General features: G+C 42.2%; 1 protein-coding gene across 1 annotated transcript in view; it reads right to left on the bottom strand.

Annotated features, from left to right (window-relative positions):
- kynu (kynureninase) overlaps nt 1–18189 on the bottom strand; it is a 236497-nt gene that overhangs the window by 127991 nt on the left and 90317 nt on the right. The window contains exon 4 of the mRNA XM_059970252.1: nt 14557–14618. Coding sequence (XP_059826235.1) covers nt 14557–14618 — 62 coding nt within the window. The remainder of the gene's footprint in view (nt 1–14556; nt 14619–18189) is intronic.

Below are 18189 nucleotides of genomic sequence, written 5' to 3'. Positions count from 1 at the left end.
GTCAAGAATGAGATGATAAGTCCTTGAAAGTGAGTCCATCGGCTGAGAGAACAGTTCACTGATGGGGCGAGTGAAGTTATCCGCTCTGGTTTAGTGTTAATAACTGTTCCTGAACCCTGGGGGTGTCTGTTCTGAGGTTCCTGCACCCTCTCCCTGATGGCAGCAGCACGGCCTGGGTCGTTGGGGTACTTGATGGCGGACACTGCTCTTCTGTGACAGGGCTCCATGCAGATGTGCTCAAGGTGGGGAGAGCTTTTACCTGAGATGGACTGGGCCAGATCCACAACACATCGGAGTTGGGGAGAGTTACCTGGATGCTGAGGTGGAGAGGCAGTCACACCCATTAGATTATTTGCTTCTAATTTGGTCTTGGTCAAGCACAAGAGGATGTGATGCCGAATGGGGCAGGTAGGGGGTTCCAAGAGGTACAGTTGGAGGAGCTTGCAAACAGTTTTGAGATTCTCACTCGCTGCAAGATTGGGTGCCATTGGAAGGATGAGTATCCTAACTGAGACACTGTGGTTCAGAAAATAATTTAGGGTGAGTGCAGAGAAGAGAAACCTGGTTGTACTTGGGGTAGTACAGTCATGGGAATAGACAGAATTATCTGTCACAAAGATCGAATGTCCTGACGGCGGTGTTGCCTGCTGTCTGGTGACAGGGTTCAGGACTTCTTATCTGATTTGCAGAGGCTTTTGGAGCAAGAGTGCGATCCAGGTCGGCAGCAAAATCATAGATACAACAAAAGGTTTTGCTGAAGGAATATGAGCAGCTAGGCATTAAATTAAAACAGCAGAACCAAAATGGTTATGATCTCTGGATTGGAACCTGAACCACGTACAAAGTGGCGCAATGTCAATAGGATTAAGCAGTTGAAAATGTGTCGCAGTGATTGGTCTGGGTGAAGTGTGACATTGGATCCAGTACCAGGGAATGGGAGAGCTGTTCCAAAGCAGCAGGCTCCACTTTAAAGAAGTAGAACCAGTGTTCTAGCAAATCATCTAACTTGGGCTGTAGATCGGACTTTAATCTAAATAGTGGGGAGGGGGGGCAACAGGCTGGAAAAATACTGATAACATAAAAGGAAAGGAGAGTGCAGGAGAGGCAACTTAAGTCTCCGAAATAAATAAAGATAAAACAAAATGTTTATAAAATGACACCAATTTAACTTTAGGTAACATGGAGACACATTTGAGAAGAAGGCGAGTCGATACAGGATGGAAGATGGTATATTTGCACATCTTTTTTACAAAACATGGTAGATGAACTTACAGCTCAATTAAAAACTGGCAGGTACATCATAGTTGGAAGAAAGTCACAGCTGGGGCCTAAACATCCACCTATGCACATCCTAATGCAAAGACAAGCAGGTGGGCAGAGGAGGTGGGGTGGCTCGGTTGATAAAAAATTAAATCAAATCCTTAAGACATAGGATCAGAAGCTATACAATCCTTGTGGGCAGAGTTAAAGAACTGTAAGGGTATAAAGACCCTGATGGCAGCTATGTATAGGCCTCCAAATAGAGGCCAGGATGTGGAGTATAAATTACAACTGGAGATAGAAATGAAATGCAAGAAAGGCTAATTTTTAATTGTCAAGGGGGACTTCAGTATGCAGGTAGACTGAGAAAACAAGGTTGCACTGGATCCTAAGAGAAGGGGCTTGTAGAATGCATATGAACTGGCTTTTTGGGGCAACTTGTGTTTGAGCACTTCAGAGAAAAAGCAATTCAGGGTTTTGTATTGTGCTATGAACCAGACTTGATTAGGGAGATTATGTCCTGAGGAACCAGTGATCACAATATGACAGAAATTGCATTGTAAATTGAGAGACGCAAGCGCAATGTATCAGTATTAGAGTTGAGTAAAGTTAACTAGAGAGGCATGGGAAAGGAGTTGGTGAAATTCAATTTGAAGAGAATCCTGACAGTGATACTGGTGGACTTGGACTGGTTGGGAGAATAGGCACAGAAGAGGCAGATGAAATACAGTGTAAGAATGTGCCTTGTCATGTGCTTTTGTATAGAAGTTATAACATGGAACATTATTTTCTAAATAGGCAGTGTGTAGGTTTCTGCAAATAAAATGAAGTGAGGCATTTTCTGTTTAATGACACCAGCAACACATTTTATTGAACTTCAAAACTTAACCCACAAACGTGTGCTAAATCATTTTATGTGAACGCGTCATCACGTCAGTCCAGCCTCTAAAAGTACAGCCCTAAATCAATGTTGGTGGTTGTGAATTATGTAATTTCTTCCAATTACATTACCCTACAAGTGAATTCTGAAACTGAATGTGTTAAAAGGATTCTTAGTGCAGGATTCACTAAAGGTTAACTTGCAGGTTGTGTTGGCAGTAAGAAGGCAAATGCAATGTTAGCATTCATTTTGAGAAGACTAGAACATAAAAACAAGGATGTATTGCTGAGGCTTTATAAGGTATTGTCAGACTACATCTGGAGTACAGTTGGTCCTCCTTATCCGTGAGGGATTGGTTCCGGGACCCCTCATGGAAATCAAAATTTGCAGATGCTCAAGTCCCTTATTTAACCTGTCTCAATGCAGTGGATCTTAGGACCCAGCGGAACCCCAGACCTTATTTAACCTGTCTCAGTGTGGTGAACATTAGGACCCCGGTACTGAGCTCCGAATCCGTAGTGTTTCTGTTCATGAAAATAATCACGATCACGATTGAAAATAAAGTGGAAATCATAAAGCGATCAGAAGGAGGTGAAACGCCATCGGTCACTGGAAAATTGTTAGGCTACAGTCAGTCAACGATTGGAACAATTTTAAAGGATTAAGTGAGAAAGGCCGTGCCCCAATGAAAGCTACAATTATTACTAAGCAACACAATGGTTTAATTTAAGTGGTTTAATTAACTATGCCTGCCTTTTTGTTGACCATGTGGAGCAATCTATGTTCTAAGCCTACACCGGTATCTGTCCTCCTCTTTTCTTGCGTTATATCGACGACTGTATCGGTGCTGCTTCTGCACTCATGCTGAGCTCGTCGACTTCATTAACTTCGCCTCCAACTTTCACCCCAACCTCAAATTCACCTGGTCTATTTCCGACACCTCTTCCCCTTTCTAGATCTTTCTGTTTCTATCTCTGGAGACAGCCAATCAACCGACGTCTACTACAAACCTACTAACTCCCACAGCTACCTAGACGATTCCTCCTCCCACCCTGTCTCCTGCAAAAATGCTATCCCTTTCCCACAATTCCTCCACGTCCACCGCATCTGCTCTCAGGATGAGGCCTTTCATTCTAGGACAAAGGAGATGTCTTCCTTTTTTAAAGAAAGGGGCTTCCCTTCGTCCACTATCAACTCTGCCCTCCATCGCGTCTCCCGTATTTCACGCACCTCTGCCCTCACCCCATCCCCTCGCCAGCCCACCAGGGATAGAGTCCCCCTGGTCCTCATCTATCACCCTACCAGCCTACAGATCCAATGCATAATCCTCCGTAACTTCTGCCATCTCCTACGTGATCCCATCACCAACCACATCTTCCCCTCTCCCCCACTCTCGGCTTTCCGCAGGGATCGCTCCCTACACGACTCCCTTGCCCATTCATCCCCACCATCCCTTCCCACCGATCTCCCTCCAGGCACTCATCCCTGCAAATGGAAGAAGTGCTACACCTGCCCCCACACTTCTTCCCTCACCACCATCCTAGGCCCCAGACAGTCCTTTCAGGTGAGGCACCACTTCACCTGCGAGTCAACTGGGGCGATATACTGTATCCGGTGCTCCTGATGTCACCATTTATACATTGCGGAGACCCGCCGCAGACTGGGAGATCGTTTCGCCAAACACCGGCGCTCGGTCCTCCAGCAGTGGCGGGATCTCCCTGCGGCCACTCACTTCAATTCCACAGACCACTCCCACTCCGATATGTCTGTCCATGGCCTCCTCTACCGTCAAGATGAGGCCACACGCAGGTCGATGGAGCAATACCTTATCTCCCGCCTAGCTAGCCTCCTTCCTGCCGGCATGAACATCCAACTCACTGACCTCCATTGATACCCCTGCCCCCCACCCTTACCCCCATCCTATCTATTATTTTAGTCTGGTTTGCTTTCTCTCTCCACACTATAATCTCTCCCCCCAGCCCTACTTTTCTTTCTCTTTTACTTCCCATAATTCTCCACCTTCCCCCCTAGCCCATTTCCCTCCAGCCTATCACTTCGCAGCTTCTACTTTATCCCTCCCCCCACTTCTTATTCCCCCTTACCATCCCATGTTACTTCACTCCTGATGAAGGGTTTCGGCCCGAAACATCATTATTACCTCCTCCCATAGATGCTGTCTGGCCTGCTGAGTTCTGCCAGCATTTTGTGTTTGTTACAAAGGTTTAATTATTGGGTTTTGGGGTTTTGAGCTTTGATCTTCCATATCAAATTGCCACGGATGGAGAGCGCACTCGAAAGCTGTCTGTCACTGGCTCACACTCGGGAACGGTTCCCGAGCCCAGCGCTGAAACATACGTTAAGTGTTTCATATGCATAGAAAGATAAAATATATACTATATTCTAAGATAAACGGTTGACTAACTGACACTTAATAATACCGGATGTATCTGTTCCGACTTACTTAGTAAGAGAACTTCCGATTTTTTTCCGACCCCAATCCACGATAACCTATGCACATCCTCCCATATACTTTAAATCATCCCTGCAGTAAATCATCTGGATTACTTATAATACCTAATACAATGTAAATGCTATGTAAAATAGTTGTTATACTGCATTGCTTAGGGAATAATGACAAGAAAAAAAAGTCTGTACATGCTCGAACAACAAGTTCCGGGTTTTTGTGATTCGCGGTTGGTTGAATTCACAGATGCGGAATTCGCGGATAAGGAGGGCCAAATGTATTCTGAGTAGCTTTGGGCCCCATATCCATGGAAGGATGTGTTGGCATTTGAGAGGGTCCTGAGGAGTTACAAGAATAATCGTAGGTATGAAAGGATTAACATACGAGCTGCATTTGATGGTCCTGGACCTGTACTCATTTGAGTTTAGAAGGATGAAGGGAGATCTCATTAAAATCTACCAATTATTATGAAGTCTAATAGAGTGGTTGTGGAGAGTAGTGGGAGAATCTAAGATCAGAAAATACTGCCTCAGAATAAAAGAACATCCCTTTAGAACAGAGACGATGAGGAATTTTGTAATGCAGGGATCCATTTCTTTTGGAGCAATGACTCCCCTTAGTACTACATATTGATCTATTATCTACACATGCACATTGCTCTCTCTCCTCTCTCTCTCTCTCTCTCTCTCTCTCTCTCTCTCTCTCTCTCTCTCTCTCTCTCTCTCTCTCACTACAATGCAAATACATCAGTTAAAGCATCAACTGCACCAACAATTATGGGACAAAAGAGTGAGGGGAAACAGGGACACTAACAAAGGAATGCACAAGTAACAGTACATAGTGGATATTATAGAGAGAGGGCAGAAGAGATTTACAAGGATTTTGCCTGGATTGGAGGGTGTACTTTATGAGAATAGGTTGAGTGAACTTGGCATTTTCTCCTTGGAGCAACAGAGGATGTGAGGTGACCTGATAGAAATGTGTAAGATGAGGGGCATTGATCGTGTGGATAGTCAGAGGCTTTTTCCCAGGGCTGAAATGGCTAACATGAGGGTCTTAAGGTGCTTGGAAATAGGTACCGAGGGGATGTCCGGGTTTACATCACACAGAGAGTGATGTTGCGTAGATTGCACTGCTGAGGGCAGTGGTGGGAGCGGATACAATAGGGTCTTTTAAGAGTCTCTTAGATAGGTGCATGGAGCATAGAAAAAATAGAGGGCTATGTGCTAGGGAAATTCTAGACAATTTCCAGAGTAGAGTACATGGTAGGCAAAACATTGTGGGCCGAAGGGCCTGTAATGTGCCTGTAGATTTATATGTTCTAGTATACACAGTGAAAAACACAACTAGCAATGTTAAAGTGAAAATGATGATGGTGTTAGTCAGGAAAGTTGATGAATTCAACAGTGCTAATGAAGGCTAGGAGTTGTATATTGAGAGGGTAGAACTGTATTGTAACGTGAACAATGTGGAGGAACCAAAGAAAGTCTTCATGCTTCTTAACTTAATGGGTCCTAGAATGTAAAGTCTTGTATGTAACCTATTCACCCCTGAAAAGCCAGCAAGTAAGATATTTGACAAAAATGTTACAATTTTACAAAATCACTTGAGCCCTAACCACAGGTAATAGTTGAGAGGTAAAGAACCAGTCAAAGGATGAAAGCATTTCTGAAGAACTGTGCACACTTTCCCAGTACTGTGACTTTAGAAATGGACTTTCTGATGTATTAAGGGATAAGCTTGTATGTGGCATGCATAGTCAAAACACTCAAGAGGCTACTGTCAGAAATGGACCTGACCTTAGAACAGGCATTGGCCATTGCAATATCATTAGAAACTGCAACAAAGGATGCAGCAGAACTAGGGGAAAAGAGGTCAGAATGCGAAATGCACAAAATGTTCCTGAATGATGCAAAAGCCATTTATCGATGTAGCAAATCTTCCCATGATGCAAATGACCGTTTATTTAAAGAAAAAGTTTGGAGAAAGTGTCACAAACAAGGTCACATTGAGAGAATGTGCAAGGCAGACAAAAAGCCAAACCGAGTGAAAGCTCTCAAAAACAAAACTAAGCAAATGTATAGTGACCGAATGTGAAATGGAATCGGACAACACAGAGTCTGACGAATGTGAGCTGTCATGCCTAGAACTGCATAGTATTACTGAAGCAGATCATAAAATCATCTTGATCACAATAGATGTGGCTGGTGCAAAACTGAAAATGGAGCTGGATACAGGGTCAGCTTTGTCTATAATTCCAGGGGCTGACTATAACAGATTGTTTTCTAAGATAGCATGAAAGAAGATCTCAGTGATGCCAAAGAACTACACAAACGAAAAAGTGTCTCCCAAAGGCAAACTGTAAGTAAATATGACATATGGATACCAAACACAACAGTTAAAGAGTTTGTGTATTGAAAAGAGAGGGCTAGCACCTTTCAGATGTGAATGGTTGAGAAAAATCCAACTAGACTGGCACTCAATCAATGCTCCCAGTGCAACATCAACAGGCAACAACAGGCCAAATGGTAGCACCAACCAGAGAGTGGCACAGCTGCTTAATGCTAATGAGAAGGTGTTTGAGAAGGGGATTGGTCTACTCAGAGGCAGAAGATCAGAACTGAATTGAAAGGAATGAAGCAGCAAAACCAAGATTCGATAAAGAGCCTCCACTGCCTTTCACACTATGTTCTACTAAAGTAGATGCTGAACTTCAGAATTTTGGAATTCTCTCCAAGGCTGAGTGGAGTGATTGGACCATGTCCATTGTCCCGGTGATCAAGTAAGGGAAGGCCGGAGCCATTCACATATGTGCGAAATTCAAAGTGAGCATCAACCCAGTGCTGCATACTGCCACAAATAGAAGACATTTTTGTATCTTTGGCAGGTGGGGAGAGATTTTCAAATATTGCCTTGTCACAAACCTACCTTTAAATGGAGATTGAGGAGCCAAGCAGGAAGTTCCTCACAGTCAACATTCAAAAGGGACTGTTCAGTATAATTATCTCATTTTTGGCATAGCATCAGCTCCTGATATATGACAAACTGCTCCAAGATATCCCAGGTACACAATGTTACATTGATAACATCATTGTGACTGGCAAGAATGATGAAGGGTACCTCCAGAACCTTGGTAAAGAGCTTACCAGGTTGAATGAGTATGGTCTATGTGCAAGGAGAAAGATATCTCAGTTTTTCAAGAATGAAATCTCATATTGTGGACATATCATTGACAATCATGGCTTACATAAATCACAAGAGAAGTATGAAGCAGTGCTACAGTCACCCAAACTGGAATATGAGTCACAACTCAGGTCATACTTGTGCCTTGTAAACTACTACCACTAGTTTCTCCCAAACCTTACTACACTGCTGCACCCATTGAGTGCACTGTTACAGACAGGAGCAAAGTGGGAATGGTCAGAAAGATGTGAAAAAGCATTCAAGGAAGCAAAGAGACTAATAACATTCGATGAACTGCTCACCCATTATGACCCATCCCTGCTCATCAGACTGGTGTGCGATGTGTCCCCTTATGGCACTGGAGCCACTTTATCACACATTATGAAAAATGGATCTGAATACCCGATCGAATTTGCTTCAAGATCACTGACAAGTGCAAAGCACAACTATGCACAGATTGACTGAGAGGCCCTTAGTCTAGTATGGGGAATAAAGAAGTTCCACCACTACCTCTATGGACAAAAGTTTATGCTAATGACCAAACACCAGCCCCTTGTGTCCATTTTCAATCCCTGGAAGGAAGTCTCAGTGATGACTGCCACCCAGTTACAATGTTGGGTACTATTCCTAGAAGCCCACTCTTATGACATGTTCAAGGGTATCGAACAACATAGCAATGCAGTTGGCTTGTCACGTCTTCCACTAATGGCAACTAGAGAAGTCTTCATACTGTGATCCAGCAGAAGTGTTCCACACAGCATTGGTGGACCAGTTGCTGGTAACAAATTCTGAAATACAAAGGGAAACAAGGAATGACACAACATTATTAAAAGTCTATGACATCACCATGCAAGGGTGGCCAGCTCATGATAACCCCGTGTTTCCAGAGTTCTCAGTGAGATGAGACCAACTATTGGTATGTCAAAGTACGCTGATGCATGGAGCTTGTTGCGGTTCCCTCTAAACTGCACACCAGAGTGTCAAGAAAATCTGCATGAAGGACATCTGCGTACAGTCAAGATGAAGGGTCGTGACAGAGCTATCTGTGGTGACTGGAAATAGAGAAATAGATTGAAGAATTCAACAAGAGCTGTTGAGGATGCCAAGAAGTTCAAAATGCACCCCCACAGGCACTGTTACACCCTTGTCGTCACCATGGCAAAGAGTACATATTGACTTTGCTGGGCCATTCATGGACTCCATGTTTCTGATTGCTGTGGATGCTCATTCAAAGTGACCGGAGCTTATACCAATGAAGTCAACCACCTCAGCAAAGACTGCCTCCATTCTGACTGCTTTCACCAGAAATGGCTTACCTGAACAAATTACAAGTGACAATGGACCACAATACATGAAGAACTCTGACTGTTCATGAAGAAATACGGCATCGAGCATTTCCTGTCAGCTCCTCGCCACCCAGCAATGAATGGGTTAGCTGAAAGGTTTATCCAAACCTTCAAGAAGTCTATTAAAGTGATGGACAAGGAGGACATTTCTCTACAGCACCAGGTAGAAAATTTTCTTTTTGTGTATCGGAACTCTGTTCATGTGATGACAAATCAAACACCTGCAATGCTGTTCATGAGCAGGAAACTGAGATCTCGCATAGAACTCCTGAAACTAGGCCTACAGAGGGAAGTGCAGAATAAACAGTTCAACCAGTTGCCAAGTGAAGCAACAAGGAGTTTTGAGATTGGACAGGAAGTCCTAGTGCGATACTGAGAAGACAAGTGGATACCTGGTAAAATAGCTACAAGAATTGGACCACTGATGTACACAGTAGATGCTGGAGATCAGACACGGAGACGCCATGCGGACCAGACACTGGATGCTCAACCAAAGAACACACCTGAGTCGATTGCATCCAACAAGACAGACACATTACAGCCACGGGAATTAAGTCTCAGGGTGATGTCACTGACAGCAATGTGACACCGTCAACTGAAAATGTCGTTTTAGATAAGACATCTGCCAATCCTGATGCCACTCCACAGGTCCAAAGGCATGACAAGAATGTTATCATTGATAAGACTGCTGTCAAACCTGATGCTACTCCACGGGTTCCAGAGGTACTATCCTGAAAGAAACAGAGCGCCACCCAAAAGACAATCTTCTACAGCAGTGAAGTCAGTTATGGACTGTTATTGTGAAAGCATGCATATTTGGAATATGGTTTGTGAATAGGAAGATTGAATGTTTTGTACATATACACTTCTATTGTTGCAATAATCTAAAGGGGCAGGAAATGTAATATATGGATCTATTTCTTTTGAAACAATGACTCACTCCCCTTTGCACTATGTATTACTGATCTGTCTACGCATGTGCATTCATTTTTACTCTCACTTTTTTCTTTCTCTCCAATGTGACTACACCAGTTAAAGCATCTCCCACATGCATGCTTTTATTTTATCGATACAGAGTTAACAAATTTCTTTTGCCAAAGGTTGGTGAATCTGTGTGATTCATTGCCATCAATGGCTCAGGAGGCCAAGACTTGTGGAGTTTTAAAGCTGAGGTTGGTAGGCTCTTGATTAGTAAGGGTATCACAGGTTATGGGGAGAAGGCAGGAAAATAGGGTTGAAAGGGAACAATAGCCAGGACTGAATAACAGAACAGGCTTGATGGGTTGAATGGCCTAATATTGCTCATAAGCATTATGTTCAGCAAACCTCACTTTCATTAATATTCTGGAGTCAAAAGAGAGTATGACTAACCACAGGATACACTGCAAGGTGTACAACATCTGAACTGAATTATGTTGCTAGACCTTCATTGCTATTGGGTCTCAATCTTGGAATTTCCTAGCTTCACAAAATTGTGAAACTCAAATTGCCAATGTACTTCAAGAAGTTTCTAACCATCGACTTCTCAAGGTCAATTAGGATGGGTATTAAATATTGGCTTTAGGTGCAATGTCCAGATTAAAAATATATATAATTTTTAAAAATGCCTTTAAAATTGGACCAGAATGTGCCACATTGATTAATGACATGTTTCACATTAGATATGGAAGATACATTCTGCACAAAAGTTTGTGGAATGTAGATTTGCAGAAGTAAAATTACAGATGAAAGAAAATAAAAATGAGGCACAAATTTTAGGCATGGAGCATTAAATACAACCAGTGAGTTTTTCCAAAACCAATTCAAGTAAACTACAATTCACAATTGTAATACTGTGTTGATCCAAAATCAAAATATAGTACTTGGTTTAATGCACTTCATTATAAAGTAGATTCTGGAGTGGCAGGGGAAAAAAAAGTGTAGATTTATCAAGGTGACACCATTGATATAATTTGTTCCAGTGTGTAAAAGCTCTCTTTCAAGTCTCTTATCATCATTTGAGAATATGATGATGAGAGAATTGAAAAATATATTGCACTCACTGGAGCAAATAAGGATAAGACAAGATCTAGCAGGGTCGATGAAAATTTGAAAAGGTTAGAAGAAAAAATTAGTCAAAGATTATTTCTACTGATCAATGAATCAATAACAGGGTTGCATTAATTTTGGAATAATACTGCAAGTATTAAGAATGAGAATAAAACATTTTATAAAATAAAAATATAAAATTATTGCAAGTTCCATTGTCAATTAAAGCAGAGACAGTCAGAACGTTGATGAGGCAAATGACTTGTAAAGGACATCGAAGGGGCAATGAAATGGGACGAAAATGAATTACTTAATTCAAGGAAACATCATGTAAAAATTAGTACTGTAATAATATCTACTTTTGCATTGACATATCACAAATTCTAATATCTTGTTATTTAGAAGAATTCTCCACTATGATATGCTTATGTGCAAAGGAGGCTGCTTTCTGATACCATCAGAATTTTTGTCTGTATGAAATCACTTACAATATTTCACTCCACTTACATATCTTAATTCTGGTGGTTATTATTATTATTATTATTATTATTATTATTATTGATAACATCAACAATGCTGAGCTAAAGAGGGTTGAGAGTTTCAATTCTTAGAAGTGCACATCAACAATAGCCTGTCCTGGTCCAACCACATTAACAGCATGCACAAGAAGCTCAACAGGACCTCAGCTTCCTCATTAAGGCTAAGACTCCCTTTGATTTTACCAATTTTTCTTAATACACCTTAGAAAATATCCTAAGCAAAAATAGAAATGCAGAATAGGCTCAGCAGGTCAAGCAGAATCTATGGAAATGAATAGATAGTCATCGTTTTAGGCTGAGACCCTTCTTCAGGACTGAGAAGGAAGGGGAACATGGCAGAATAAAAAGGTGGAGGGAGGGAAAGAGGCTAGAATGGTGGATGGGGGAAGAGAATTTGTCTACCTGAATAAGAGTTCAATATTCATACCATCAGGTTAGAGCTACATAGACAAAATATAAGGTGTTGCTCCCCACACTGAGGGTGGCTTCATCTCAGCACAAGAGGAGGCCATGGACCAATATGTCGGAATGGGAATGGGAATAAAAATGCTTGGCCACCAGGAAATCCCACTTGTAGCAGATGGTGTGGAGGTGTTCAATGAAAATATCCTTTCTAGATACATAATGGCTCGGTACCCAACCGCCTTAGCACACGAGCACAAGAAACTTCAGAAAGCAGTAGACACAGCTCAACACACACCAGAAACCAGCCTCCCTCCATGGTCTACACTTCTCACTGGCTCAGCAAAGCAGTCCGCATAATCAGAGATCCCACCCATCTTGGACATTCTCTCTTCTCCCCCAACCCAGGCAAAAGATTTAAAAGCCTGAAATCACGTACCAATGGGCTTGAGGACCACTCCTATCCCACATTGTAAGACAATTGAGGAGATCCATGGCAGGATAAGGAGGACATTTGCTCTCACAGTCTACCTCACTGTGACCGTGCATCTTACGGTCTATATGCACTGCACTTCCTCTGCAGTGTAATACTTTATTCCACACCTGTAATTGCTTTGCCTTGTAATACCTCAATGCACCACTGTCATGAATTGTTCTGTATGGAGGATATGCAAAGGTTTTCAATGTATCTTAGTCATATCAGGGATTCAGAACCTGGGGCCCCTGGACCCCTTGGTTAATAATAGGAGTCTGTGGCATAAAAAATGTTGGGAACCCCTGGTATATGTGATGATAATAAGCAATAAACAAAATCTAGAAAAGGATACTCTCACTATCATTATGTAGAGGAATTCCCCACTATGATATGTTTACTTGCAAAGGAGATTATTTTCTGTTACCATCAGAATTTTTTAATGTATGAAATGGCTTACAACTTATCCCATCACTCAAGTTTTAGTTCTGAAGAATTCAGAACTACTTATTAGACCTTGCATAAATTAATGTTAGTTCCTGTATCTCAACCTCAGATAAGCTGTATACAAATGGGGCAGTGATGGACAGCGAGGGTTTGTTCTGAGAGCAGAGAGAATGAAGGAAACAGAGAGAGAAAAAGAGAAAATACTGGAAAGTACTGAAAGGGATATTAGAACAAAGAAAGAATGAAAAATATAGTTTATTGTCCGAGAAATATTCTTTCAATCTGCCCTAAACAATACTCAAAGAAGTTAATCATTTTCATATTAATTTATCAATAAAAAGTTTTTATATTTATCCCATCATTCCTGACTAATGTTCAAAGCAGCTTGCTCTAAGAAAGGTCACCTCTCTTGCAAAATGATTGACCTTGGTCATCTCACTTCCGTATGACTTGATTTTACACTGTAGCATTTTGAAATTTATTACAAGGTTCAATATACTGAAGCTCATGACAATCTTGAAACTCACCATAGCCTTAACATAGTTGCTCCTGTCCACACTACTTTGCTTACCTATAGTAATGGTATTTGAACTGTATTAAGCAGTTATTCAAAGAAGAGAAAGTAAATTAAAAATAGATGAAATGAAATAAATGCTAATTTTCTGAGAATTGATTTGAAAGCTGATTGTTTTTAAGGTACAAAGGACATTGGAAGGCATTTGATCATATATAGATATTAACTGTACTTCACAGGCATTTGGATAAAGAATGAGCTGGCTTATATTCTCATCACAATCAGAATCAGGTACAATACCACCAGCGTATGGCATGAAATTTGTCTTTGTGGCAGCAGTATAATGCTATATATAATTCAAAAAATTGTGAATTACAGTAAATACATAAAATAGTTAAATTAAATAAGTAGTGCAAAAAATAGAAATTTAAAAATATTCAGGTAGTGTTCAAGGGTTCAATGCACATTCAGAAATCTGATAGCAGAGGGGAAGAAGCTGTTGCTGAATTATTGAATGTGTGCCTTCAGGCTTCTGTATCTCCTCCCTGATAAGAAAAGGACATGGCCTGGGTAACGGGGGTCCTTAATGATGGATGCCATCATTTTGAAGTTTCGCTCCTTGAGCATGTCCTGGGTACTACGTAGACCAGTGCCCATGACGGAGCTGACTGAGTTCACAACTCTCTGCAGCTCCTTTTGACCCTGTGCAGTAGTCAACCCCCTCCAGTGCCAGACAGTGATGCAGCCAGTTAGAATGCTCTCCATCGTACATCTGGAGACATTTCCAAATTAGGATTCATGAGGATGCTTTTAATCTCACCAACATGAAATTATGTAAGGGTAACTGAAGCAAACACTTTTGTAATGTTTCCCATTTATGTAGGTGACCTCCATGAAGCATACCATGAAACTGAAAAGAAATTATATGACTGCAAGTACTTACACTGTACCAGTTCTTCAAAGTATTGGTGTCTAATTGCATTATTTTTCAAAATGATGTGTAGTAAAAATGACTTCTCACCAGCAGGAGATGCAAGTTCACGCTCAGTCCATTCATCAATGCAGTTTCTTCTTTTTTAGCACCTATGAAATAAAAAGCTATTAGTGCACTATACTGAGTTAAACCAGCCCTTTGATTTTAGCTTTCATGTCATGTCGTACACTGCCTGTTTATATCTTGTATGTTTTGCTTGAATACATTTAACATTGCTTATACATTCAAGACATCAAATACTGAACACAACAGTTGGTTTTGCCAGCAAATATCAGCGGCTCATTGAGGTATCTGCTGAATATGAGGTAGCTTTTGAAATCCACCCACGTGTTTTAATTAAAAATGGTGGCAGGCATTGAAACCTCCTTCAACTGATGCAGCACACGTCTGTTTCCAGTCGTTCAGGGCAGAACTGCTGGAGTTGGTGCTGCCCCTATTGTTCACTCGGCAGAAGATACGCCATACTCTTTGGCCCTGGAGTAATGCTATTTTGCTTGGCTGAATTCATGAGTAATCATGTATGGTTGAAAAACAATTAAGCTTGAACTATGATATGTGTGTCAGAGAAATATGGTCTCTCTGACTCTGTGTTTTACATTCTATACCTGGTGGTTCTGCTCAGTAACTACTACAAAACACCACAAATTGCAACAAATATGCAGAGCCCAGGCTTTGCCTTGGCCAGCAATTTTACACCCAATGGAGAGCTAATAGGCTTTCCTAATAAGAGGAGACATGCTCCATCTTTAAGATTTAAGCGTACACTCACCAAAAATCTAACAAAGTCTCGTGGCTGTTGCAACATTGGCGAGACATTCTGCTGTCACAAGTACTCACAAAAATACAAAGACTTTATTAGAATGAGTACACAGAACATGTGATCACGCATATGTGCATCACGCATCCTGTGATCACACACTTATATGTAAACACAATGCATAGAACAGTGTGTATGTGATGCTTTTATAGCCTTTCTAAAACCTATCCTGCCATGTAGTTTCAAACCTACCTAAGCATACCCAGGTGTGCCTGGAGAAGGCAGAAAACTTTTCAGCTTATGGTGTGGGCAATATTTTAATTGACCTGAATTATGAACTGAAATAACAAATATTGGTGATTTCAAAGGAAATGGTATGTATTAGGAAAATCTCAGGGTGATTTTCATGATCAGCAGCCCAAAGTCCATGAGATACAACCAAAATCTTCAGGGCGAAAAATCTTTGGTGTCCAGTATTCTTGACAATAGAATTTGCAAAAAACTATAAAGACTGAAAAACAACCAATGTAGAAGGCAAATTTTGCAAATAAAAAAATACTGAAAACATGAGCTGTAAAGATTCCTTGAAAGTGAGTCTGTAGGTTGTACAATCAGTTCTGAGTTGTGACGAATAAAACTATCCACACTTCTTCAGCAGCCTAATGGTTGTAGTGTGATAAGTGTTTCCGTATAGAAGTGGGGATCCTAAGGCTTCCGTACCCCCTGCCTGCTGGTAGTAACAAGAAAAAAGCACGGCCTGGATGGTGAGGTTCCTGATGATGGATACGTTCTTGTGGCAGTGCTCCATGTAAATGTGCTCAATGTTGGGGAGAGCATTGACTCATGGACTAGTTGCATCAATCACATTCTGTTGGCTTTCGAGTTCCTGTGATTTGGTCTTTCCACACCACACCATGATGGAACAAGTTAGGTAACTCTCCACAGTGCATCAATAAAAGATTTGTCATAATCACAAGAGATTCTGTAGATGCTGGACCTCCAGAGTACTACACACAAAATGCTGGAGGAATTCAACAAGTCAGACAGCATCAGAAGGAAAAAAGAGCTGAAATCTCAGGGCAAGGTTTTTCATCAGGACTCATCAGAAATTTGTTTAAGATTTTTTGTTGATTTTCTGATTCTACACAAACTTCTATGACGGTAAATATGCTATTGTGCCTTCTTTGTGATAGTACTTACATGCTGGCAACAGGACAGAGCGCAGGAGGTGGATTTTTGGTGAATTATGTGAATGCTAACCTTTTGAAGAAGTTGACCAATTGCTCACAGCAACACACACAAAATGCTGGTGGAACACAGCAAGCCAGGCAGCATCTATCGGGAGAAGTGCTGTCGACGTTTCGGGCCGACACCCTTCGTCGGTTAGTCCTGATTTGAAAGTAGATTTGAAAGTAGTGCAGGGAGGGGGAAATGCGAAATGACAGGAGAAAACCGGAGGGGGTGGGATGAAGCTAAGAGCTGGAAAGGTGATTGGCGAAAGTGATACACAGCTGGAGAAGGGAAAGGATCATGGGACGGGAGACCTCAGGAGAAAGAAAGGAGTGGGGGGGGGAGCACCTGAGGGAGAGGGAGAACAGGTAAACAACTAAATATGTCAGGGATGGGGTAAGAAGGGGAGGAGGGGCATTAACAGAAGTTAGAGAAGTCAATGTTCATGCCATCAGGTTGGAGGCTACCCAGCCGGTATATAAGGTGTTGTTCCTCCAACATAAATTTGGATTCATTTTGACAATAGAGGAGGCCATGGATAGACATAGCAGAATGGGAATGGGACATGGAATTAAAATTGGTGGCCACTGGGAGATCCTGCTTTTTCTGGTGGACCGAGCGTAGGTGTTCAGCGAAACTGTCTCCCAGTCTGCGTCAGGTCTCACCAATATATAAAAGGCCACACCGGGAGCACCGGACACAGTATACCACACCAGCTGACTCACAGGTGAAGTGTTGCCTCACCTGGAAGGACTGTCTGGGGCCCTGAATGGTGGTGAGGGAGGAAGTGTAAGGGCAGGTGCAACACTTGTTCCGTTTACAAGGATAAGTGCCAGGAGGGAGATCGGTGGGAAGGGATGGGGTGGGGGGGAAGAGAGAATGAGTGGACAAGGGAGTCACGTAGGGTGCGATCCCTGCAAAAAGCAGAAAGGTGGGGAGGGAAAAATGTGTATGATAGTGGGATCCTGTTGGAGGTAGCCGAAGTTACGGAGAATTATACGTTGGACCTGGAGGCTGGTGGGGTGGTAGGTGAGGACAAGGGGAACCCAATCCCGAGTGGGGTGGTGGGCGGATGGGTTGAGGGCAGATGTGCGGGAAATGGGAGAGATGCGTTTGAGAGCAGAGTTGATGGTGGACGAAGGGAAGCTCCTTTGTTTAAAAAAGAATGGCATCTCCTTTGTCCTGGAATGAAAAGCCTCATCCTGAGAGCAGATGTGGCGGACGGAGGAATTGTGAGAAGGGGATAGCCTTTTTGCAAGAGACAGGGTGGGAAGAGAAATAGTCCAGGTTGCTGTGAGAGTCTGTAGGTTTATAGTAGATATCAGTAGATAGATATCCAGAGATGGAGGCAGAAAGATCAAGAAAGGGGAGGGAGGTGTCGGAAATGGACCAGGTAAATTTGAGGGCAGGGTGAAAGTTGGAGGCAAAGTTAATGAAGTCGACGAGCTCAGCATGCGTGCAATGGGCAGCGCCGATGCAGTCGTCGATGTAGCGAAGGAAAAGAGGGGGATGGATACTGGTATAGACTTGGAACATGGACTGTTCCACAAAGCCAACAAAAAGGCAGGTATAACTGGGACCCATACAGGTGCCCATGGCTACTCCCTTATTCCAGGACGAAGGAGATGTCTTCCTTTTTTAAAGGAAGACATTCTCCATCTCCATCTGGTGCT

Source organism: Hypanus sabinus, chromosome 5, assembly GCF_030144855.1.
Source record: "Hypanus sabinus isolate sHypSab1 chromosome 5, sHypSab1.hap1, whole genome shotgun sequence".
NCBI classification, from domain to species: domain Eukaryota; kingdom Metazoa; phylum Chordata; class Chondrichthyes; order Myliobatiformes; family Dasyatidae; genus Hypanus; species Hypanus sabinus.
The sequence above is the reverse complement of the archived record's forward strand: the minus strand, read 5'-3'. Positions and strand labels throughout refer to the sequence as shown.